The 26,116-nt window shown below is 48.3% G+C and overlaps 1 protein-coding gene across 5 annotated transcripts in view; it reads left to right on the top strand.

Annotated features, from left to right (window-relative positions):
- The window catches only part of DCTD (dCMP deaminase), a 62,166-nt gene that overhangs the window by 23,161 nt on the left and 12,889 nt on the right, over positions 1–26,116 (top strand). For 2 of the 5 annotated variants that reach the window (XM_076010698.1, XM_076010699.1), the window contains 3 exons: positions 32–128; positions 16,218–16,333; positions 21,390–21,816. In XM_076010698.1, the coding sequence (XP_075866813.1) occupies positions 32–128; positions 16,218–16,333; positions 21,390–21,412 (236 nt within the window). In that variant the 3' untranslated portion in view covers positions 21,413–21,816. Of the gene's footprint in view, positions 1–31; positions 129–1,761; positions 3,926–16,217; positions 16,334–21,389; positions 21,817–26,116 lie in introns of those variants that run through there. The other 3 variants (XM_012743715.2, XM_076010700.1, XM_020280272.2) reach the window with 2 other exon arrangements.

Here is a 26,116-nt window from a genome sequence, read left to right on the forward strand (position 1 = left end):
ACTAAGGAGACTTCCCTTGTTACCTTTTAAGGTATTAAAGAAGTTATTTTCATGTCGGATAAATACCATGATAGTGATGAGACAAAAGCCGCGAGGCTGCTGTTTAATATGGCTGGGGTCACGTTCAGGTGAGTAGGGAGAGCTTGGGGAGGGGTGGTGTGATGTGCTGACTAAGAGACTTATTCGACCTTGTCTGATGTTTAGTTTCTCCTCTGGTGCCTGACTTCCGCACTTGGAAGTGTCTTTGGGAAGGTAGGAGCGTAGAGTCTAAAAATCATTTTAAGGGGGATATTTTTAAGAGCAATGACAGGAGTATCTGAAAACAATTTGTTTAATGATCGTACTTAGTCACTTTTCAGGGCTTAGACTAATTATTCAAGTAGCGAGAAATTTAAAAATTCACTTGTTTCATAATAGTAACACCAAACCTTTGTAAACTTTGCAAATGTAACAACTCTGGCGTAGAAAATTTAACCTGAAAGTAACCTGCCAGGTTGAATATTCTTTTTACAGCAACATATTGAGATTTGAAGTCTTTTGGATTTTTATGATTATGTTTGCTAAGCAAAGATTGTGAGGTATGTTTTACTTGCAAGTAAGTTCAACCATCTTTGATTCATGGTGGAAAATTCCTTTGGGACCAGTGCAGGTTTACAAAGCTTTATGGCATCAGTGGTGACCAATAGCGGGACTGTCACGGCAGGTGGCACGGCTGGCCCCTGTGCTAATCATTAGGGAGACAGGTTATGCAGAACCATCTCCTGGACGCCACTGTTGTCCCTTATGAAACTTTAAATCCAGCTTATTTACATACTCTCTTGTTTACTGATTCTTAAAAAAAAAAAAATATATATATATATATATATATTTAGTCCCCAAATATTTTCTTTATAATTGTTGTAGAGGTCATGAGTAAGATGTTAATGAGGGCCAGGCTCAGTGTCTCAATGCCTATAATCCCAGCACTTTGGGAGGCTCAGGCAGGAGGATTGCTTGAGCCCAGGAGTTTTGAGACCAGCCTTGGCAACATAGCAAGACCCTGTCTCTACAAAAATTTTTTTTAAATTAGCCGGTCAGCCAGGCATGATGGTGTGCACCTGTAGTCCCAGCTGCTCCAGAGGCTGAGGCAGGAGGATGGCTTTAGTCCAGAAGTTTTGAAGCTCCCATGAGCTATGATGACTCCATTGCATTCTAGCCTGGGTGACAGTAAGACCCTGTCTCTAAAAAAAACAGGAAAGAAAAAAAAGTTAATAAGTAAAAAACAAAAAATAGTTGGTTTATTTTACGTTTGCATTCTTAGAACATAATTTTAACAATTACTCCTCATTAAAGCAGGTTGTTTTTTGCTATGTATAAGAGGCAAAAGAAAATTTACTGTTTTTTACATTAGAGTAACTCTAAGTTGGCTGCAGAAATTTCCTAGAAAATGAGATAAATCTGATGGGAAACCTAGTAATCGGTATCATGTTGTGCAGCTAACTTGTTAGAAATCCTTTGACTCCCCGATAATTCGTGAAACTCAGATAGCTGAAGAACATACAAACCGCGCCGCCCCATGCATCTCTTTTTGTCTCGTCTCTTCTGCTCTGTGTCTCTCCCGGTGTGGTGCGCCATAATTGGCTTCCATAGAGATAAAATATCAAGCAAATCCCGGGACATTTATCTCTCCACATAGAAAACATAAGTTAAGCCAAAGTAAACAAATTGCTTCAACTACTCACCAGATAATACCTTTCTATATTTTTTGTTTTTTATATTTAGGAAATTCACACCAAAGTGCAGCAAGATTGTCATTGACTTTGATTCAATTAACAGCAGAGCAAGCCAGAAGCTTCAGTGAGTTACATCTCATTAAACCTCCAGAAGATTGGGATTATCCTCTTCTAAGAAGCTGCTAATGCCTTTCATCTTGAAGTTACACATAACTTTTTAATAGCCAGTGCAGCAACAGTAGACATCTAAAGAATATAAAGCCTCAAATCTTCCTTACTGTCTCCCCTGTCACATGGAATCCACATCTGTTTGAACTATTGATTTAGGGTTTAAAATAAGGGAGCCCGTCGGTGGCCTAGAGCAAGGGTGCCTGCCCCCCGTGTCCCGGCGTGCGGGACGCTGGTGGCACTGCAGAGGGGCCCCGGCTGCCTGTCATCCGCCGTATCCCGGCAGCCCCTCCTCGCTGCTGCCTGTGCTGGAAGGACACGTAAAGAATTGTTGTTGTGTTCTTAGCGGGGATGAGCAGACACACTGATCTGAACATCTGGCCCAAGTGAAGCGTGACATGTAGTGCCCTTGGAAAAAAATTAGGACTCAGTGACAGTATTAATGTCTTTGCTGCAGAGAGTCGAGAGAAGCCCCCACCTGCCCACCCTGAACACCGAGACAGTGTGGCACATCCGTAATGACAGGTGATGAGCATCACGGAGCCAGGGCCATTTCCTCCGTCCCTGCTGTCCTGCTGTACACAGGGTGGTGGCACATTAGTCCTCTGGGGATGGGGACCCCTGCTGTTTCGGCGTACTTTTGGTTTGTTGGTCACATGGAAATAGTACGTTGATCTGAATAATGAGTTGTTCCCAGAGCAGACAGCCTGTCTCCCTCGGTGCCCCCAAGACCACGCTCCACTGTGGTGGCAGCGGGGGCTGTGTGGAGGGAGGGATCCGTCACGTGGACCTTGTCGCCTTTCCTCTGAATGCCAGCACGGTTCATTTCCAAGGCAGCTCTGCAACCAAGAATAAATTAATTCCAGCCCTGTAAGTGAATTGTGGGAAATTCGCCCACCTGGAGGCGGTTCATTGTGGAGCTGTTGGTGACTGGAGCTCATGTGTGCTCCTCGTGCCCGTGTGCGCTCCTGGTTCCCCTGTGTGCTCCTGGTGCCCGTGTGTGCTCCTGGTGCCCGTGTGTGCGCTCCTGGTGCCCGTGTGTGCGCTCCTGGTGCCCGTGTGTGCGCTCCTGGTGCCCGTGTGTGCGCTCCTGGTGCCCGTGTGTGCGCTCCTGGTGCCCGTGTGTGCTCCTGGTGCCCGTGTGTGCGCTCCTGGTGCCCGTGTGTGCGCTCCTGGTGCCGTGTGTGCGCTCCTGGTGCCCGTGTGTGCGCTCCTGGTGCCCGTGTGTGTGCTCCTGGTGCCCGTGTGTGCGCTCCTGGTGCCCGTGTGTGCTCCTGGTGCCCGTGTGTGCGCTCCTGGTGCCCGTGTGTGCGCTCCTGGTGCCCGTGTGTGCTCCTGGTGCCCGTGTGTGCGCTCCTGGTGCCGTGTGTGCGCTCCTGGTGCCCGTGTGTGCGCTCCTGGTGCCCGTGTGTGCGCTCCTGGTGCCCGTGTGTGCTCCTGGTGCCCGTGTGTGCGCTCCTGGTGCCGTGTGTGCGCTCCTGGTGCCCGTGTGTGCGCTCCTGGTGCCCGTGTGTGCGCTCCTGGTGCCCGTGTGTGTGCTCCTGGTGCCCGTGTGTGCGCTCCTGGTGCCCGTGTGTGCTCCTGGTGCCCGTGTGTGCGCTCCTGGTGCCCGTGTGTGCGCTCCTGGTGCCCGTGTGTGCTCCTGGTGCCCGTGTGTGCGCTCCTGGTGCCGTGTGTGCGCTCCTGGTGCCCGTGTGTGCGCTCCTGGTGCCCGTGTGTGCGCTCCTGGTGCCCGTGTGTGCGCTCCTGGTGCCCGTGTGTGCGCTCCTGGTGCCCGTGTGTGTGCTCCTGGTGCCGTGCTGTCAGCCACGCGGATAGTGTCGCCTCAGTCGCCGTAGTCAGATTGTGTAGCCCGGCCCTTTGTCTTTAATCTTGTCTGATTGTTATTAAACACGCTCAGTACCTGTGTTGAGAAAGATTATTACCTTTTAAAGTGCTCTTATATTTTCATGATTTTTTATTTTGTCTCCAAGGTTCTGTACTCCACATTCTAGGGCATTTTGTAATTTGGCTCCTTCCTAATATTAAAATCTTATGAAAATCTACCCCACTGAAGCATGTTCATTTTTATGTTGTTATAATTATATGCTTAACTCTTGTGTCCTTTGGTGCTACAGCTGCGTGCTTGCCCCAGGGCCGAGGGGTGGTGCTTCTTCACGGGCCAGAGTGAAGACGTTAAGGAAGGCTCTTATCTCTCTCTGTGTGCCCTGCGTCTGGTGTCGGGGGGCCATCTGGTGGGTCCCGCGCCTCCTCCCTCCCGGAAGGTTTCAGTCCCGAGTTCTGTCCTCCGCCGACCTCTCATTGTGCTGTCTTCCTTCGTTCCTTTTTAGAGACAGTGTCTCGCCATGTTGCCTAGGCTGGATTCGAACTCCTGGGCTCAAGTGATCCTCCTGCCTCGGCCTCACAAGTAGCAGGGACTACAGGTGTGCGCCACCATTCTCCAAAGTCTCTCTTCTCTTCTCTCCTTGATTTCTTTCTCTTTTCTCCTCCAAACCCCTTACCCTCTGGGGTTTTCTTTCCCCAGAAGGTGTGTGGAAGAAAGAAGTCAGGAAAGAGACTTAAAGATAGAAAACAAAAGATTTTTATGTTGCTGCGAGTCATGAGTTGTGAGCCCCTTTAACAAGGAGCATGGAATTTTTTTCACATCTCATTCATAAATATGTCTAGGGGCTAATAAGCCAGTAGAACATCTAATTTTTAAAATTTTGATACTATCTTATATTTTGTCTGGTTGTTACATTGAGTTTTAGTGAAAAAAATTTTTCCCTCCTTTTTCCTCTTTGGGAGGAGGTTGACGGGGAAGTTCCATGCCAGGAGGGAAGGACAGGTCTTGACGGTCTGTGGCTGGGTGGCTTGTGGGGTGACGCCATCGCCGGCGTGGGTGAGGCTTCCACCGGCGAGTGCTGTCGCTGGCCCTGACTTCCTGGCGACTGCAGTGTAAGTAACTGTGTCTTAGTTTCTGGCATCATGGCAAGAGTAGCAGCGTTATCCTGTCCAGAGAATTCTGCAGATGCCAGTGTTCCAGTTAGTAGAGGTTTGCTTTGAACCATTGCCTTTGGGAGAAGCATTCCAGAAGGAAGGAGTTTGCGCGGCGTTTTGCCTGGCGGGCATGACTAGATAATTGTGGCGAAGGGAGACTGTATCTGAGAAAAGCGTTGCTGCCTGTCATGGCTAATAAACGACAATAAGGAAACCATCTTTCACTGAACCTTTGGTAGAAGGGCTACATTTAAAAGGCAGAATTTGTGAGTGAAATGATAGGAATTCCATTTTCTTGAGGCATTTTATGGTTTTCTTCCTGTTTTCTTTTTTAGCATTCTGTCATTAAGGACTTCTCAGGTCCAACAAGACTCAGTAACAAAAGTGATCTAATCATATTAGCCATCGTTTCCTAAATTAAAAATGAAGCAAAATAAGAGAACAAGCATAAAAACTGAGAAGAGCTCATGGATAAAAACGTAGGCTTGTATGCTCAGTGATCTAAAGTTCTTGTGGGCCAGGTATAAGTTTTCCAATATCCATGTCTACCTGAGGATTAAAAATATTTATGTTGAGGAACGGATTGTTGCAAGAAGGCAGTTTTCTTTTGGTGACACTGACAAGAAGTTTCAATATTTATGGGTCACTTTTTTGTTGTTGTTAAAGTAAAGCCACCCTAAAAATGGTAGTTTCCCCAAGTCATTAGCCAGGAGGCCTGCCTTAGGCTCAGTGGAAGGACCAGGGCTCAAGGGGACAGTGGTTTGCAAACTCACCTCTTGCCCGGCAGCTGTGTTGAGGAGCGTTGCTGCATACTAGCTGCAGGAGTGCAGCACAGTCACCTGGGCCCAGCTCACATTTAGACTGAGGGCACCCGAGAATTTTGGAGATCCCTATAACCAGCCTTTTTTTTTTTTTTTTTTTTTTTTCCAGAGCTGTTAGAGGAGTCTAAAGCCATTTCATCATAAGAGTATGTGAATCTCCAAATAGTTACTGATTGCCTACCATGTTTTGGGGTCTCTGATGGCTTCTAGGTTAGGGTTAGAATAGACACAGATAGCCAGATATTAGAAATGTTAGTTAAGGCCAGGTGTGGTGGCACATGCCAGTAATCCTAGCACTCTGGGAGGCTGAGGCGGGAGGATCGCTGGAGCCCAGGAGTTGGAGGCTGCAGTGACGTGTGATCATGCCACTGCACTCCAGCCTGGGTGACAGAATGGGGCCTCATCGAAATATTACCCCCCAAAACCTCCATACCCATTCAACACTAACTCCGTCTCGCCACCTCCCCAGCACCTGCCACCGCTGTTCTACTCTCTGCATGAATTTGAGTGCTCTAAGTATCCCAGATAAGTAGAATCATATAGAATTTTCTCCTTGTGACTGGCTCGTTCACTTGGTGTAACGTCTTTAAGGTGCATCCTTAAGGCATGTGTCAGCATCTCCTTCCCTCTGAAGGCTAAAGGCCATCCCATCATGTGCTCGTACCACATTCTGTCGCTATGCCTCCTCCGACGGACACTGGGCCACCCCCACCTTTGGCCGCCCTTGCTCCCCTGAGTGGGTGATGCTCCTCTCGAGCCCGGCCCCGCCCCCCCACCCCCCCCACCCCCGGCCAGCAGCCTCCCTCCTTTCTCCTAAGCTGGAGCTGCGCCCCTGCCTTCTTGGTGAACTCTCCCAGGCCCAGCCCTTCCTCTGCTCGGAGTGACTTTTTTTCTTTGAAATCCCGCAATGGTTATTGTCAGCAACAGTCTTTCTGGCAGTGAATCGTGCCCTGTTTTATGACGTCTCTTCCACTGTCTAGAACTGTTACTGAAACATTTCATTTAACTTTGCACACTGATGTCTTCCCGCTCTACCCAGGCTGTAAACTCCACAGCAGCGTCTGCGCTGCCTCGTGAGTCCTTGTCCCCAAGCACCTGTCCTCCTCCCATGTTGCACGGCACCTTACGCGAAGGGCTTTAGTACACATTTGTAATGTTTCTGCTTAAAAGTTATGAGCCTGATTGCACTTTAATTCAGTGAAGGAGCCGATCAGGAGCCAACTTCCTAAATTATTTTTCCCATGCTGATTTCCTTGTGAATGGCTTGAAAAAAAAAAAAGTCATATAAAAATGTAAGAGAAAGAAATCTTCCTGTTACCCCCCAGGGTTAATAGGCACATTTATCTTTGAGAGAGAAGGGAGATTACTATTTAAATATCTTATTTTTAACTTATGCATTTCAGTTAAAGCATTCTTATATATGGTTTTGAATTAGGGATTCGGCAATAATGTACGCTCTTGGCAGAACACCCAGAGATGGTGTTTCCACTGAAACCCATCTGATTAAAAGAAACCTTGACCTTTTTAGATCTTAAATCACTGTAGAATGCTGCCGTCGTTCTTTATTTTAGTTTTTGTTCATGAAAATTGTTACATTGTGGTATTGTTAAAAAATGGAAACATGCCATTTGGTCCAGGGTTCAAGTGGGCATTTTGGAGTTGCTTCCTCTGCACAGGTTGTCTGGGGGTGTGGCTTTGTGCTTTTGTATGCGGGCTTTTCCCCCTGTCCTGAATAAGGAGGCATCAGTAATACCTGCAGCTATAAATAACAGACACCTGACTCTCAGTGGCTAAAAAGCATATTTTTTCTCACATAATAATAAATACAGCAGTGAGCATTTCCTGGAGGTGGTTCAGCTGCTCAGTGATGTCTGCAAAGACTTAGGCTTTTTTCTTTATTTTCACTTGGCTGTCTTTTGCTTTATGCCTTCAAGCTTGTTTTGTCAAGCTCTAGGTGTCTCATTCATGTTAAATGCCAGAGGAGATGGGAGGTGGGGTGGGGATAAGACTTCTCCCCTCTTGCCTGTCCCTTTGATCAGGAAAGCAGAAACTCACCTAGAAGCCCCAGCAAGAGAATATTTATTCTCTTCTGTCTCTTTGGCCACAATTGAATCACATAGCCACTCCTAGCTGCAAGGGAGGCTGGCAGGGTACTTGGCATTCCAAGATCTATAGCAGAGGCTGCAAGGGAGATGGAGGTTAGTAACTGCTGTTACTAATGCTATTGGCCACAACACACCCCTTGCTTGGGAAATTATATAATAGTCTAATTATATAATTTCTATTCACTGGGTCTTCACATCGTCAGTGTTAAAGTATTTCTTGAATTGAAAAATGATACTTGCTTCATAGGAATTTTGTCATCTTTGCATTGACTTTCAAACTCTTGTGCAAAAAAATCTTAGTTTCTTAGTTGGTCAGAACTCTCAAAGAGTAATACACACACACACACTCTTCACTTGAGAGTAAGTTACATCATGGCTTTTGGCCTCTAAATACTCAGTGTTTATTTCCTAAGATGGGGATATTTTCATATGTAAGTACAGTTATTGATGTTAGTAAGTTTAACATTGTTAGAATACTTTATGCCATTCATAATCCAATTTTGTCAATTGACCAAATAATTTTCTTCATAGCATTTTCAGTACAGGGCGAAGTCTAGGGTTTAGTGCTTTTTTGTTGTTGTTCTGTCTTGTTAGCCCCTTTAATCTGGACCCATGACAGTGGCACTGCTTCTTAAGAGAGCCTCTGTCTCCTGCTTCCTTATGCTAAGATTCTGTAGAATCAGCAGTTTTCAAACATTTTTGTCTCAGCTCCCCTTATCTTCTTAAAAATTACTGAGGACCCCAAAGGAGCTTTTTTTTTTTGTGGGTTTATATGTATTGATTTTTACCACATTAGAAATTAAAACTGAGAAATTAAAAAAAAATTAATTCATTTAAAATAATAATAAACTCTTCCCATGTTAATATAAATAACATCCTTTTATGAAAAATAATTATTTTCCAGAACAAAAAATATTTGGTAAAAAGAATAGCAACTGTTTTTAATGCCTGGCTTAATAGAAAACAGCTGGATTCTCATTTCTGTGCATTTTCTGTCTGTTGATATAAGTTGTTTTGGCTCTAGTGTGTTTAGAAAATCCAGCCAAACAGATATGTAGTTGGAAAAGGGAGGTGTGTTTCGATAGCATTTTCAGAAAAATGTGGATATTTTTTGATACCACACTACAACTTGATAAGTGAAAGTTTCTTAAAGATTAGTTGCAATGTAAAATATGAAACCATATCAATGAACATTTCATATTATATTACTTTAAAATCTGTTGATCTGTCTTGCATTTTGAATTGTTTTGCCTAAGCCTAATATCATAACAAGTGCTGATCATTTAGAATCTACTGGTTTACTGAGTTACACAGTTTTTCCAAATGTTGACACATTTCATTAGACAATATCCAAAAATCACTTTTGTAAATATCACTACTGATCTCATCAGAAAAATGTTTATAAGTATTGGGAAGCTGTCAAGTTCACAGTGACAGATAACAGATTTTCCAAAATTTCAATTTTATCCTGAAAGCTTGGGTTGTGTCACTTAAACAAAGTAAGCCTATGAGTTCACTTTCCTTGATGTGATACGCTTAATTTGTTCATTTTCCAGAAAATGTCTGTCATATACCCACATCTGAGTGTCCATAGTTTGGCAGTCTTTCTTTCAAGTGAAAATGGCAGGTTGGGCACACTGGCTCACACCTGTAATCCCAGCACTTTGGGAGGCTGAGGCTCGCTTGAGTCCAAGAGTTCAAGGTTACAGTTAGCTACAATCGGGCCACTGCACTCCAGTCTGGGTGACAGAGCAAGACCCTGTCTCTGAGGAATAAAAATGGCCATCCCTGAACAAAGAGGCTAGTTTAGCTTGCAACAAAAACAATTGTGCAGTGCTTTTCCTGCAGACAACCATTGTACACTGGTATGTGGCAACAATGGTTTGCACATACTTCCTATCTCATTCCAGGGAATGTTAAAAAGATGGTCAATGGTCAAGGTTTGGTACAAGTAATACTTTTTTTCAGGCATCATTAAGAACACTCTTATGTGAAACATCTTTTTACTTTTCATTCTTTGTTGTCTCCCCTGGGCGTGTGTGTTGGCGATACCACCTCTGATTCCTGTCTGGCTTCATTCTTCCTCACTTTTACTCACCATTACTTTTTTTGCATCAATGAGAATGTCAATTGACACAGTGAAAAAGGCAGAGAAACATCTTAGTATTCTAATGGAAAGAGTTTTGTCAATGCAGACCCCTCGAAAGAGTCTGCAGGACCATGCTTTGAGATGCCAGTGGCCTTAGATGTCAGTGTGGTTCCAGCACTTTGGAAACTGTCTGTTCACTGTTGACTTTGCCTCCTTCTATTTATGCATTTCTTGGCCTGGATGACATTGCCTAATGGTAAAAGAATTGGATTTTTTTAAAGAGTTGCTCATTTCCTTTTCACCTGTAAAATGATCTCCTATAATATAGTGAATATGCAAGGTATGATTAATATCATTGCTTTAAGAGAAGAAAAAAAATAGACCAACTGCTGATATATACCAGGCTATCTTGGTTTGCTGCAGCTGAACAAATGAAACAGTTTGTTATGGTTTTACAAATTAGAATATCACAGACTCTCTCCTTATTTAAGGCCCCTGTGTTAAAATGTTAATAGGAGACGGCGAATTGAGTCAAGTCACAGCAGCATATTTCAAGAGGATGAAATGTTCCGCCACAGTCCTTCAGCAGCCCGGGCGGACTGCTGGAACTGTGGGCTCTGGGTTCTGATTAAAACTGTGTCCCCATGCCAAGAGCTTCCTGTTTCTTGCATCCTTTTTGTTGAGAGGGGACAATAGATTTTCTTTCTGTGCCCAGCCGAGGCTGATTGGCCATCTTCGTGGTGGAGCTTTTAATTATCTGCGGCAGCCCCGGCTGAGGCAATGAGCAACGGAGCAATCAACGCCTGGGCAGCACATGTTGGCACTGATTAGCTCGGCTGGTTAGAGCCGGGACTAATGAGGCCGAGGTCACGGACTCGGCCCGGCAGCCCAGGTAGCCCGGCCACCCTCCAAACGGCCACCCCGCGCCCCGTCAGCCGCCTCGCAGATGCTCGCCGCCGTCTGGAAAGGGGCCAAGGATGCTCGCGCCAGCAGCCAACTCGGGCTCTTTGTGTTTAAAACCAAACAAAATAAAAACAGGTTCTCCAATGTACCACCCCCTGTGATCCCTCTCTAGGAATATCAGACTCAATGATTTAAATTTAATTTGTTAGCCATTTGGTGGCTAATTTTTTTTTTTAGAAAAACCTAATGATTTATTAGCATTTTTATAATAAGCAACATTTAGTATCTATGCACGAGAATTCAAATGGATCAACTGTTTAATTTCTTAATAAAACGAATCAGAAACATATTACTTAGAAGGAACTCTATACTGTGAGCATGTTCTCTGCGTGTTTCGTGACCGTGGCTGCCTCTCTGCTGTTACTAGAGGAGCCGAATGGAGGGAGACGCAGGGGTTCCAGCCTCGCCCCCAGCGGCTCTGGCTTCCAGGAGGCCGGGGCTGGGAGAGCGCCCAGTGGGGTTTTCATTTAGTTCCCCAAATACCACAAACAGTAACCTCCAGGTCTGCCGCTTCTCCTCGCCTCCCCTTTGCCCCCAGGAGCGGGCCGGCCCGCACCGCGCCCAGGACACACGCGGGCGGATGCTCGCGGGCTGGAGAAAAGTGTGTGGCAACAATATACAGATAAATGAATCCAGCCCTTCGCTGCCTGCTATGGACTTCGGTCCTCACCGGCACATTTTGATTAAGCAGCCACGACTATCTTTAAAAGGGGGCAGGGCAGGGAGGAGAGGGTTCCGAAAGGCGGTCCCCACTCAGGACATCCAGAGAAAGAGGAGGCACGGGGCAGCCCCCTCCCCCCAAAAAACTGAGGGTTCTTTACCAAACAGCAACAGCACTTTGATTAGAAGCAGCGTGGCAGATTCTCACCGAGTGAAGGTAAGCGGGCACAGAAGAGGGGTAAAGTGGCGTGCGCCCTCCCAGGGTTAAACGCTGCGAGTGGGCAGGAGCGAAGTGAATGGCCAGCACACCCGCAGCGGGCCCAGGCCGAGCAGCACGCGAGGGGCCCGGGCATGCGCTCCAAGCTCGCTGGGTTTGCAGCCCTGGGCCTGGGCCTCCAAGCCGGCACGGATCACCGGGGGAAGCCCAGCGGCCCCTCCAGGGAGGAGCAGAACGCTGCCTCGGACACGCATTTTAATTGATTAAAGGATTAGTCGTTTTAGCCACTGGTGGGGTGCGAGTGAGCTTCAGAACACCAGAGGTGCTTTGGCCCAATTAGGAAGTTAGCTGCAGCCTCGGGGCGCGGGCAGCCGCGTCACCTGCTGTCTGAAGTTTTGCCAGCTTGCGTTAGTGCAGTCACTCCACTGCAGCGGGATGATGTTTCAATTTAGACTCCTGCTCCGTCAGGACGCTTAAGAGGCTCATTGTCTGGGAGTGGGCTTCCTGCCTGTTACCTCTCTCCGCCTGCCTCTCCTCTCTTGGACACGGCCGTGACATTGTTCACCGGCCAAGTGAGTTGTTAGTGTCCCTCGGCCGCGGGTTGGCAGGTTTCCACCCTCCGAGGAGCGGCAGCAAGGTTTGCAGGGAAGATCCCAGGCTCTTTCAGTGCAAGCTCGGCGCCGCGGCATTTGGAGTCCCGGAGTGCCTCCTAACGAGGGTCTGGGTGATGCCCCCTTCACTGCTGCCTGGTGTCACACGGCAGGGGCCACGCCGAAGCCCTCCGGGGAACACCAGCCTGCAACCTTCTCTGTGTGTCACGCCCCTGCAGCTGCCGCAGGGAGCAGCCCTCAGAGGCCGTCCCGTCCCAGGGCAGGGCTGGCTGTGGTCAGGGCAGCCGCCCCGCAGGCAGACCTGACGTCCTTGGCCCTGCACTGGGAGCCTGCCCTGGGGCTGGGGCATGTGCTGGGGGACAGGTCCGCTCCAGCTGCTGAGACGGAGCCGGCCCAGGAGCCAGTCCGAGATGTCACTGAGAGGAGACATTATTGGGGGGAGGGTTCGAGAAGGGAAAATGGGAAGTCTCATACTTTCCACTCAGTCGTTCTGTAAACCTCAAACTGCTCTAAAGAATAAATATCAATTTTTTAAAAAAAAATCTTAAGAAAGAACGTAGCCGGTGCTACAAGAACAATTTGAGTGAGAAGCTACTCAGAAAAATGCAAAGGGGTCAGAGAGGAAGAGCACACGCCCTGTTTGCTGACTTTTATCATTAGACACATTTTTAGAATAGACGGTGCTCGGGGGACAGACCCTCCACGTTTGTGCCCGATGGCAGTAGCAATGCCTTGGGAGATTTCTGGGAGTGATCGGTGTACAGACAGATGAACAAGGGAACAAAAAGCACCAAAATGCTTGGCGTGGTCCTTACCAATTGTTGTCTTTTTGTCTGTTGGGATCTGTTTATCCCCGGGTGTGAAACAGAGGAGATTCCAGCAAGTCTGGAATTGCTCATACATTAATTTTTTTTTTATTTCAGCATATTATGAGGGTACAAATTTTAAGGTTTCAAAAAATGCCCTTTCCTCCCCTCCCCCCACAAGTCTGAGTTTCCAGCGTGACCATCCGCAGATGATGCACATCTCACTCATTATCATACATTAATATTTAAAAGAGACGCTTGGAGTGGGGAGAATTTGAAGAAAACTTTGGGAGAGGAAAGGACAGTGCTTGGTGACATTCAGCAGAAGCGCTTGGTGGTGAAACAAGCCGAGGGAGGCAGGTAGTTTCCAGGTGGAGGGAGAAAGGGACAGACACAGGTTTTGTGGCCCGAAGCAGATGAGACGGAGCCAGGAGCCTGGGGGTGGGGGGAGGAAGCCGAGGGCAGCTCGGATCGGGGTGTCGGGAGCTGGGTGCCCAGGACAGGGGAGCTCGTGAGAAAAAGTCAGTCGTCAGCCGTTTCGGGAGGAGCTGGCTGGGCCGAGGGGGCAGACGGGCGATTAAGCACCGCTACGATGCCTGACACGTGTCCTTCGTGAACAGCCGGCCCAGCCCATGTTGCCGCAGCGCTACACGGACGGGCGGATACGCCAGATGTGGTGTGTGCAACGGAGCACTGCTCGGCCTCGAAGGGGGAGGAAATTCCAATGTGAGCTCCAACGTGGGAGAGCCCGGAGGACAATATGCTGAGTGCCATAAGCCAGCCACGGAAGGACAGACGCCGTCTGAGTCCACGCATGTGATGCCCCCAGAGTAACCAAGCTCACAGACACAGAGTAGAATGGTGGTTGCGGGGGCTGGGGGGGAGGGAGAAATGGGAGTTGCTTAATGGACATGGAGTTTGAGATTTGTGCAGTGAAAAAGTTCCAGGGATTGGCTGCGTGCCAATGCGAATATACTTAACACTGCTTAACTTAGACGTGGTTAAGATGGTGAATTTCATGTGATGTGGGGTTTTTTTGGTCACAATTGAAAAAAAAAAAAACGCAGCTGCCCTTCCCTTAGAGCAGTCACCAGGGACCACCCAATGGGTGAATCTTCTCATCAGTTTGGGTCCAGTTTGAACTGCCCCACCTGACTTTAACCCCGACCTTGCTCCATCTCTCTCTACAATCACTCACTCCCCCGTCATCCTGTCCCTGCCTTGTCATCCCGTCTCAGTCTGCTTGGGCTGCCATAACAAAATGCCATGGACTGGGTGGCTTAACAGCAGACCTTTATTTCTGCCAGTCCTGGGGGCTGGGAAGTTGGAGATCGGGGTGCCGGCGTGGTCAGGCTGTGGCGAGAGTCTCTTCCTGGTTTGCAGATGAGACGGCCGCCTTCTTGCCAAGTGCTCACGCGGCAGGCAGTGGGGGCAGGGAGCAGGCTCTCTGCTGTCTTCTTACAAGGACACTAACCCCATTGTGAGGGCCCCATCCTCATGACCTCATCTAAACCTAATTCCCGCAAAGGCCACACCTCCAAACACCATCACACTGGGGGTTAGGGCTTAAACCTGTGACTTTGTCGGGGACACAGTTCAGTCCATAGCACATCCTTTCCCCCAACTCAACAATTCAAAGAAGCACATAGTCATTCAGCTCCCTGCCTTGGAACCTCCGTTCCTCCTCCTCTGTCTGAGCGTCCTGGGCTGTCTTGGGAACCTGTCCTGTTCCAGCCAGCTCCCTCGGACCCGGGGTGCAGACACCGCCTGGGAAGGCCCCCCCAGCTCCTCTGGGCATTTTACCCAGGGCCGGGGCCAGATGGCTGTTCTCTCCGCATAAATACGTGTGCGGAACCTGGGCCCACTCCGGACCCTGGGCTCCAGAGAATCCGAGGCAGAGCAGCGTTTCTATTATCACTTAGTAATTGGAGTTTTGCAGGCTTGGGATTACTGCTAATGGAAAGCAAATGGGCTAAGAATCAAGAAATAAGCACTTGAACAGCCAGCACCACTCAGGAAAGCGAAGAGGCTATTATGGCACTTTATGTGGATAGAGATCATCATTCGTAGAGAGATGTGCACGAGTCTTCCCAGCCCATAGAAATGACGCTCGCCAGGCCTCCTGGTGGCCTTGTCCGCCGTGCCAGGGGCAGCCAGGTGGCCGCCCGGGTAGGAGGCCTCCCCCACGGCACAAGGCCGGGCTGTCCCCCTTGGCAGCAGGGAGATTTGATTTTGCCTTCGCTGCCCACTTTCTCGGTGGTGTGCAGAGCTCAGAGAAGCCCGGGAGCCCAAGGCTGCCCCACATGCCCTCCTGCGACTCCTCTGCCTTCTTGCCAACCACGGCCCAGAGAACAGGCGGTGACAGGCCTGCCGTGGGCCGCCGGGGGTGAGGAGCCCGGAACGGTGGCTCTTGACCCAAGGACAGAGCAGTGGCTGCGCAGAGTGACGTTTCCCAGGCTTTGCTGACCCCTGGTCTGCGGCTGGTCTCGCCCTCTCTCCTCCGCGTGCGGTGGCGTCAGCCACCATACATTTACATGAGGGCCTTTCCTCCACAGATCACGCCACCCGCTTCCCGGAGGCTAAAAGGCGATTGAATATGCAGAAGCTCTGCTGGAACCGCGTTGGGTTATGACATGAGGAAATGGGGAAAAAAACATCGAAGCCCAAACTCTGCCCTTCAGTCGTCCTCCTGCGAGGCCCTGCTGCGGCCGGCCAAGGACAGAGCGGCGCGACGCCGTGGCCCTGGGGCTCAGCAGGAAGGAAAATGGAGGCAGCTTCAGCTGTGTGCGGGCCGCTGCGGAGACGCAGGGAGTTGTTCTCGTGGTCCGGTCGGTCCAGGGCCTCCCAGGGCTCGGGGTTTCCCTGCCTCAATCGGGCAGGTGCTGGGACGCGTCCCGCAAGCTGGGGGACAGAAACTCCGTACCTTGGCCCCTCAGGAAGGAGTCTCCACTCACCGGTGACTCCCTCACTTAGCCACTAAATGTCACTGCGGCCCGTCCACACAGGGGACAGAATCTACACCCAGCAGAAAAAAAGGTGATGAAATGAAAGAAGTTGTGAAGTGACATTTTTTTTTTTTCCAGCAGGCCTGTCATATCTCCTGCATGGAGGAAAATTGCTTTCTGTAAATCTTGGTCCAACAGAACAAAACACCTATTTCTTTCCAGTTGGGGAGACAGCCATTCTCATCGGCATAATGAAGGTATTGTAAGCTGTGACTTTTACAAAGTCTGAGGGAAAGCAATCTGCAATCTTGACAGATATGATCTTTCCGGGATGCACCGTTCGTTTACGGCGGCGAGAGACCTCAATTAATTTATGAGGAGGACAGCAGGATGTGACCCCTTGTGCGCAGTCTAGGTGGAGCTGTCCCTGTCTGAATTTATGTTCTGGTAATTTAAAAAGATTTATATTAAGCTTTTCTTTCATTTTGAGAGTAGATTAAAATTCTAATGGAAACCATTTGTATGCATTTGTTGAATTGAATAGTATTTATGGCTGTGTAAGAAAAAATGCTGCAAAATTCTGGCGATAATAAAGTCAGTGAAGCAGGAATAAGTGTAAAAACAGGAAGGAAATACTCAATAGAAACCATACTGTATTATACAAGTATAATGAGGGAGGGAAGCCAAGCAGAACAGGGCAGGGATTAGGCCCCCGGATGGGATAGTTTTCCTTATTTAGTGTAAGGTTTTAATAGCCCTTTTATGACTTAAAACCGAATTTAAATTTCGAAACGGGCCGGATCAGTTCTCGAGGACCCCACGGCCACATGGCCCTTTCCCCACATCCCCGAACTCCCACCGGGGTCCAGGGCAAACGAGCAGGAAAGGAAAGCAAGCAGCGCCGCGGAGCAGCATGCTGACGGCAGGGAAAGAAGAGGCCAGCGGGCAGCGGGCAAAGCCAGACCTGATTCCGGAGGGGGCGCAGGTGGGCACGGGGAGCTCCGGCCCCTTCTGGACAAGACCAGGGAAGTCGCAGCGCCCGGGTCCCTCCCGTGCGCCCCCGGCACCCACGTTCATTGCTGCGGCCACCAGACTCGTGCCTGTGCCGGAGCCACCCGTCTCCTGCGGTGCAGGGTGGGTGGCGTGCGCCACAGCCCGGGCTGGGAAGGGAGGGACAGTGGCGTGATGATCTGCAGACACAGCTACCCAAGAGGACAGCATCCACGCCACAGGGACCCGAGGAGGTGCTCTCCCTGTCACCTCTGCCGTGGGAGGGCAGAGCAATGTGGCTTTCAGGCAAGATCCGCCTTGGTTGGAGCGGAGAGAGGCTTCACCAGGGCGCTCACATCCTCTCGGCGCCAGCAGCCGGGCCGCGTCCTGCATCAGGCCGCACCGAGCGCCGTGGCTAACGGCGCCGAGTGAGAGAAAATGGAAATTTCCTGAGCGCCCCTGCGCTGCTCCCGTGGTGGTGTTTCCCACCCCAGGTGTGGGCATGTGCCCTACCAGAGCGGCACGGACGCCATCAAATGCCTCACGTACGTTGCATTGCAGCAGATCGTGCAATGGCAAATGTCACGGAGGCAAAGTGGTATTGCCTGCGTGGACAGTGAGGAATAACGGAAGAAAGCACTGCGTTCCGTCAAAATTGCACCGACGCCCGACATGTGCAAGAGTCCTGGCGCTTTCTGAAGCAAATCACGGCACCACGCTGCCCAGGGCACAGGTCCCCTCTGGCCCCATGAGTTTCACCGGCCTCAGAGTCCGGTCACTTCTGCTCTAGTTCAGGTCATGTCTGTGAGGCCAGGAAATGGGTCTGTCTGGTCAACTGTGTGCCCCTGGCATCTAGCACAGTTCCTGGCACATAGTAGGTGCTCAATATGTATTTGTTGAGCTAAACAAACACGTTCTAGACCCTATGGAGGGACACAATACGAGTGAGACGAGGCCCCCGCTGTACGGGGCTGCGGCCTGCGCGGGGGGCGGAGCCTGAGGTGAGCGAGCACTTGGTGACGGGTGCAGATTAGTCTCAGTGACTAGGGACACGTTTTCACAACTTCTTCCTTTTTTTTTTTGAGACAGAGTCTCGCTTTGTTGCCCAGGCTAGAGTGAGTGCCGTGGCATCAGCCTTGCTCACAACAACCTCAAACTCCTGGGCTCAAGCAATCCTCCTGCCTCAGCCTCCCGAGTAGCTGGGACTACAGGCATGCATCACCATGCTCAGCTAATTTATATATATATATATATTAGTTGGCCAATTAATTTCTTTCTATTTATAGTAGAGATGGGGTCTCGCTCTTGCTCAGGCTGGTTTCGAACTCCTGACCTTGAGCGATCCTCCCGCCTCGGCCTCCCAGAGTGCTAGGATTACAGGTGTGAACTACCGAGCCCGGCCCACAACTTCTTTCCTATTAACCGTTCTTCACTCCTGATATTGCAGCACAACTTTATGTAACTTAATCGAATTCCTCCTATAAGCCAAGCGCTAGAAGTTTTACCTATTTTTATGATTGTTGGATTCCCAAATTAAACCTAGAAAGCAAATGACATCATTATTATTATCATCATCATCCCATTCACAGGCGAAGAAAGCGCCGTGGAGGGCTGTGATGACTTGTGGGAGGGTAGAGTGGAATCCGTATTTGATTCCAGTCCAGCTCTCATTCATTTGCTCATCTGCTCAGCAACCACTGACGGGACATCTCCTGGGCCCGGCCCGGTGCCGGGAGGGGGAGGGGTCGCAGCACCTCGCCTCTGCCCCGAAGACACTCATGAACAACTAGGGAAACCCCACACGTAAACAAAACATTGCCACCTAGAACAGCAAGCGTCATGGTGGTGGGGCGGGGTATAGGGACGTATTCTCTGCCACACTAACTCAACAGGGGACATAGCAGGTGGAGCAAGGTTTTCCAGAGGAGGGACACCTGAACCAGTTCTTGGGGAATGAATACTCCGCCAGGACAACCACAGGAATGCCACAGGTGGGAAGGGCTGCGCTCAGTCGCTTTATCACTGAGGCCTTCCTGACTCCCTTGTGTACAGAGGGGACTCACTTGCTCTCGGGCACAGCACAGCACATGGCCACGTGACGGCCATGTGTGGTTGGCAGTGGCCGCCAGCATGTCCACGCTCCAGTCCCTGGAACCCGTGACTCTGTTATCTCAAGTTGCAAAGTAGACTCCGCAGAAATGATCAAGGTAAGGATCTTGAGATTTCAGGAAGATCACTTTGGATTATCCAGGTGGCCATGACACGATCACAGGAGTCCTAGTGAGAGAGGCAGGAGGGCAGAGAGGAGAGAAGATGCCACCCACTGTTTCGAAGTCGGAGGAAGGAGCCATGAGTAGCCACTGGAAGCTGAGAGAGGCGAGGAAATGGATTTACCCCTGCAGCCTGCAGCTCTGCTGACACCTTGATTTCAGTCCCACAAGACTCACTGTGGACCTCTGTCCTCCAGAACCATAAGAGCTCAAACTTGAGATGTTTTTAGCACTAGGTTTGTGGTCATGTGTTACTGCAGGAATAGGAAACGAATGCAGCACGTATCTGCTCCTGTACGTGTCTGTTCTCTGCCCCGCTCTGCTGGAATATGAACCCATGCGGCCGGGGACTGTCCTGCTCGCTGTTGTACCCTTAGAGCCTAGAACAGAGCCTGGCAGGAATGGCGCACAATAAGTACCTGCTGAGTGAACAAAGACAGAGGGGCAGTCACAGGAAGAAGGTCTCCTGTGTGGATAAGGCCTGTGGCACGAAAAGATCTGAAATGCTGGTGAGGTGGTGCTTTGTGATCCTAGCTGGGGACATGACCGAGATGGGGGGGGGGCGGGTGCTGGAGTGTTTTATGTTTTATCCTGCAAGTGAGGAAGACCGTTGATGGGTTTTATGTAACTTAGAGGCATGATCATATTTACTTATTGCTTTTTAGGTAGTTTTAAAAAACGATTTTTCTGTTCATTATTAAAAATTGGAAATACATAGATACATAGACAAAAAACCAAAAATTACTCCATCTCATTCCCTAGAGTTAGCCACTGTTCATATTTTGGTATATGGGCATGCCCATATACCAAACAACATTGGGGTTATACTTTATATACTTTTTTGAAACTGGCTCTTTCTCCTTAATGAGAATTTCCCGATGTCATTAAATATTCTCCTAAAAACATGATATAATATTTAATAACTACAGAGTAGTCTATCATACAACCATAATTAAGTTTATTAACCACTTCCCTCTAACTGGAAAGTTCTTTTATTCCCCAATATTTTGTTATTATAAGTAATAATAATAGCCTATAGTAGGCATTCCATATTTGTTGAATGAGTGAATGAAGGAATGTTTCAGAGACTATTCTCAGATATAAATCTTTGTATGTGTGTCTGATTATTTCTTTAGAAAAAAATTATTGCAAGTGAAAGTGTTGGGTCAAAGTCTGTATGTTTTTTTTTTTTTTATGGCTCTTGATACAAATGGCCAAATTGCCTTTCAAAAAGGTTATAAAAATTATAACCTCACTGGCAATATATGGGTGCATAATTACACTGCACCAATGGTGGTATTATACTTTTCAAAGGCTGTATTTGCATTTCAGAGAAGTTTCCATGGGGATAGGCAGGTAGTAGTTAAGGGGTCTTGTGAAGTCCAGGCAGACAATGGTAGGGGCCTGAACCATAGCAGAGGAGGTGACATCAGAGAAAGATCTGGCAGCTGTGCAGGGCAGAGAATCTGTAGCATTTGAATGGCAGAAAGTTGAGAGAGATGTTGGAATGATACTCGGGTTTCTGCATTAGGTAGAGGATTGGTTAGGATTCTTTGTTACAAGTGACAGAAACCAGGCAGAACTTCATTGTAGGTCATGGGGCAGCTCCTCGAGTCAGAGCTAAGGCACAGGCTCCAGAAACACTGGGGCCCGCATCGTTTTGGGATCCGAGAGGCAGAAAGGAATGGACGGTATCTCCTCAGGACTCTACTGTCAGAGTATCTGTCTGTTCTGGAGCCGTATTGTTTAAGGTTGAGATTCCAGGGAGAAGGGGCAATCTGACCTACTTTGGGTCATGTGTCCATCCTGTGGCCAGGGCAGGGGGCACTTTGATTGACAGTCCTACCCAGAAGCAGGAGAAGTCTAAGCTGTTGCCAGCAGAAGAGCATTTAAATAAATGCCAGGCGTGCAAAATCCAAGGCTGATCCCTCCGCGTGGGGACGTGATCATGGCAGCAGGGGCTACGGAGAAGGAGTGTTTGGGACAGGTGGGGTGCTCCAGTGTGCATGCGTTTGCTGCTTCCTGTATTTAACAGTTCCTACTCATATTTCAGTCTCTCCTTCCACACAAGGATAACTACTTTCCAGGAAGAAGAGGAAATGGGAAGGTGAGAGGCAGAAATCTCCCCTTCTGACCTCGTTGGGATCCTGTGCCCCCTGGCGTCCAACACATGGCCTTCCCTGGCCCCGCTGAGACAGTGGCCAGCGACCACCAACACCGTGTGCTTCCTCTCCCGGCCAGAAAGCGGCTTCTGGGAGCAGCAGCCCGTGCAGAGAGGATGTTACCCAGTCCGGCTTAGGCTGGGTGGGAGCCACGCGATGGGTTCTCACCAGCGGCAGGTCCCAGGCCCCGGTTTTTTTTGAAGCAGCTGTCCCGGGACCCTGAACTGCCACCTGGGGAGGGCTGCATGCCAGCCAGGGGGACCCTCACTGCACTGTTATGCGAGTGGGAAATAAACCTTGAGTGTGTGCACCCCTGAATCGTGGGGGTTTATTTGTTACCACAGCTAATTAATCTCTCCGCAAACCACCTCTAGGTACTTGTTTAATAAAGGCCTGAGGAGAATTAAATGAGCCATGGGTGAAAAGGGCCCCATAGGATTCCAGAGTAACATGATTTCCAAAAACATAGGAAATAACCTTGCAATTCTACTGCTGGGTGTATACCCAAGAGGAATGAAAACATATGGCTACACAAAAAACATGCACATGAATGTTCACAGCAGCATTATAAATAATAGCCAAAAAGTGGATACCGAAATGTCCATCAACTGATGCCTGGATAAGTAAAATATGGTATAATCCTATAAAATTGTTTGGCAATAAAAGGAACACGGTACTGATATGACCATGCTACAGATGAACCTTGAAAACATTACACTAAGGGAAGGAGACCAGTTACAAAAGAACACATGCTGTATGATTCCATTTATATGAAATGTCCAAATTAGGCAAATCTATAGAGACAGAAGTAAGTGACGGTTGCCTGGTGGTGGGGGTGGGGCGTAGCAAGTGCATTGGGAGAAAATCGGGGGTTTCTGCTAATGGGCATGGAGTTTCTTTTGGGGGATGATAAAAATGTTCTGAAATTCATGGTGGTGATGGTTGCACAACTGTGAATTTACTAAAAGTATTGAATTAACTATACGCTTTAAATAGGGGAATTGTATGGCATGTAAGCTATATCTCAATAAAGAGATATACGTTGATCTCTAAAGAGATCCACGTGGGGAAGAACACCAGGGTGTGATTACGAGGAGACACAACGGCACAGGACGGATTATCCCCCACTCGTTCTAGCAACGCAGCCTCCTCCAGGTTCAAAGGAAAAGCAAAGTGACAGCTTCCAAATGAAAACAGAGATGTCGTCCCATCTCTCAACAAATAAACTCAGCATTTGCTTCACAGACAGGGTGAAGACTCTCTGGATTCCACAGGATAACAAAGCTTTACTTCCAAAGAAAGTGTGACCATGAAGGCCAAAAGCTGACCATCCCAAAAGCCCATCCCAAAAGGGTTCAGAGGCCATAGATCTTTGCTGGCGCAAGTATTAAAAATAAAACAACCAAACTGAAGGCACTTCATAAGAAATTAAAATGTAAAGAAAAACGAGCTCCTCGGTAGCAAAAGAACCGAAGAGAGCTCCGTGTTGGCTCCTGGGCATGTGTCACCAGGTCAGGGGCAGTTGGGTTGAGATGAACCCAGACACCCATCAGAGGTGCAGAAGGAAAACCCGTTTTGAAAAAGCATGAAGTGCTCTCCCGTGGGAGGTATGGTTCCGTGTGTGAAATTGTTCATTTGGATGGAAAGAGAGAAGCAAAAACCAGCCAGCAGGCCATTGAAATATTTTACCATGAATGCGTACTTGGAAGGGACAATAAGAAAATGGAATTCATAATGACTAATTGAAAATTTATCATTGTTTGCCAACGGCGATAAAAATCTGGCAAAATGTTGGCACCTTAAATTTGGGGGGACTTTCTCTTGTCCCCAGTCTACAAATCTGGGACCTCTTAATCCCACCAGTATCAAGCGACCGGGCCAGAGCCCCAGCGTAAGACAGGCTTGTTGCACAGATTTTCTGGTTTGCAGTAGGAGCGATTATTTCGATGCTTACCAAGGTCTGACTGATTATAGATAAGAAAACCTGGACGATTTCTGGCAGAAGACAGAGGCAGGCAGCAGTGATAGGGAATTTCGAGTTAGATGAAAGTCAGAAAGGGAAGGAGAAAGACTGGCTTTGATCGTAACAAGCACACAATTTTATTGGTTTTGCAGGTTTTTTTCCTCTCGAGAAGACACTTCTCGCTGCCTTCCTTGGTGCAGGATGCCTGCGTTTTATTGCGAAGGAAGGAAAGAACACAATGCTGTGGCTTTTCTATCCTCGTGCACTCGGGCAGGTCAGGTATTATTTTATAGATGAGGGGATTGGGACTTGGAGATGTTTATTAACTCTCCCAAGGCCCCCATAGCGAGTGAGTGCCGGGGCCTGACTTCCAAGTTCATTGTCTTTCCATTGCTCCCTGCGGCCTCCTGAGAAAAATGATTTCCCCTTCTTCCCCTGCCCCCTCCAAAAATGAGTTTCCCTTGTTTCCTCAAGCGGGGAAATGGTGGGAATAAAATTACTATGACTGTGCTTTAGTAGATAATTCATGCCGCTGGTCACACTGAATTATTTTGATGGACTTTCTGACTTCCAAAGACCTTTGTTTATGGCTTGTTTTCGTGTGCAAGTTGAGGGTGAAGCTGGTGTCAGTTCTCTTCGGTTCTTCCAGATGCTCAGCTGGACGGAAGCCGGGGGAGGCCGTGCAGGGGTGCGGCGTCCTTGCCGGGGTACGACGCCACGGGGTACCCGAGACCTGGGGAGAAACCCCGGGCACGGGGTCTAGTTGTCTCCAGCAGCTTTTCTAGGACTTGACTCTCAGGGTTAGCAGGAGCTAGAGAGTGGCGCACTCGGGTTTGAGGCTGGTGCATTTATTTGCTAATCATGGGAATGGTCGCTCACTTCACAGGAACCCAAACAGTGTGACCAGCAAGTCTCTCTGCCGGTGTTGGCTGTACCCAGCCTACTCACAGGCCATTTCTCTAGTGTGGGTGGTTATTTTTCTCTCCCCTGATCCCCTGCTGCCTGCTGTCACCATAAAGAAAGTGTTTGGGAGTGTGGTTTTAAAAAAAAGATTCTTAAGCTTTTTTTTTTTTTTTTTTTTTGCACAAGGGGCCCCTTTGGCCATCTATGGACCCCTTTTCAGAATAATGTTTTTAAATGCATCAAATATTTTATAATATTAGTGCAGAGGATTACAATGGAAACCAGTTATATTGATATAACAGTTATCAAAATATTTTTAAAGCTCATTTGTGATAGAGTATACATGTGCTTTTATTAATGTGTTAAATAAGATCTCGCACAGGTTTAATAACCACCATAATTTTGAAGTAGTGATAAAGGTAAATAATATTTTAAGATATTTGCAGCAACTGGTAATGGGATATGAAAATATCTGTGATTTCTACTGGGAGCAAGCCACAGGAACTGCTAATACTACTGTGGTTCAGTGCCCACATTTATAATTAAAGGAAATGCTAAGTTTCAGCTAGAGCTTAGTGAAAATAAAACTGTAATTGTTTTCCCAGCCAAGTCTAGGATCCCTCTGAATTCACAGATCTTCTGAATTCCTGCTCAGGGAAAGCCTGGCTTTCTTCTCGCACCATTTTTAAGAGAAACAACTAGTTTATTATTGTTGTTCTTGTTTTGCACGTCTTAGTTCTTTTAATCTCCCGATTACTTTGATTTCTCTTGTTCATCCTCTCTGCAGTCTCAGAGTTCCTCTCTCAATCTTTCTAACACCTCTCCTTTCCTTTTAGAAAGCCTTCCACTTCTCTCAGTGTTGCAAACTCAACAAGAAATCCAAAGAAACACTTTAAAATATCCAACAGGCAGAAAACGGGAGCAGGCAGGGACTGACGTGCATGTTACACGATCTCTCTGTAGCACGGTGCCACCAAGTCCCACCTGGGCACCGCTTGCTTGTTTGTCCTCGTGGGTTTTTCTCTCTGCACCGTCCCCCCCTCATCACACACAACAGAAGTCTGGGGTCCTCCCACCACCCAGCTGCCCCTCACCTGTGAAATCAGGCAGTCGCCCCAACATTTTTGCCTGTACGGCCCCTAAAAGAGCTGCGAAAAACTATGTATCGCTTCACACATTTTTAGGTAAACAGCTCAAATTTTTTATTTTGACTTTAAATCGTTTTAAAAGATTTATTTTCCTGCATGTTATATATTGCCTCCCTCATTTAAATACATATTTTGTTAAAAGCATTGGAGTTGCAGATTTAACTCATCCAATTTATGGGAAATGCCCTTCACGTAACCGAAATGGTGAAACCAGTCCTCTCGGAATCAACTTTTCCCAGCCGTCATCAGAGTCCCCATGATGAGCATCTTGTGTCCGCCTATGAGTCCCAGCACGGCCGGGACATGGTCTCAGACGGAGAGCGGTGGGCAGAGAGGGGTGGACGGCAGGGGGAGGGAGGGACGGTCCTGGAGCGGAGAGGGAGGAGCTGTTCCTTCCAGGAGTCTTTCCAACACTCCCCATGCTTGACCTTTGAGTGTCCTTGAGAACAATGCATTCTGGAGTTGTCTGTTTTTTTTTTTTTTTATTTCGGCATATTATGGGGGTACAGATTTTAAGGTTTCAATAAATGCCCATTTCCCCCCTCCCCCTAAAAGTCTGAGTCTCCATCATGACCATCCCCCAGATGGTGCACATCTCACTCAT

The sequence above is a fragment of the Microcebus murinus genome, chromosome 15 (assembly GCF_040939455.1).
Source record: "Microcebus murinus isolate Inina chromosome 15, M.murinus_Inina_mat1.0, whole genome shotgun sequence".
NCBI lineage: Eukaryota > Metazoa > Chordata > Mammalia > Primates > Cheirogaleidae > Microcebus > Microcebus murinus.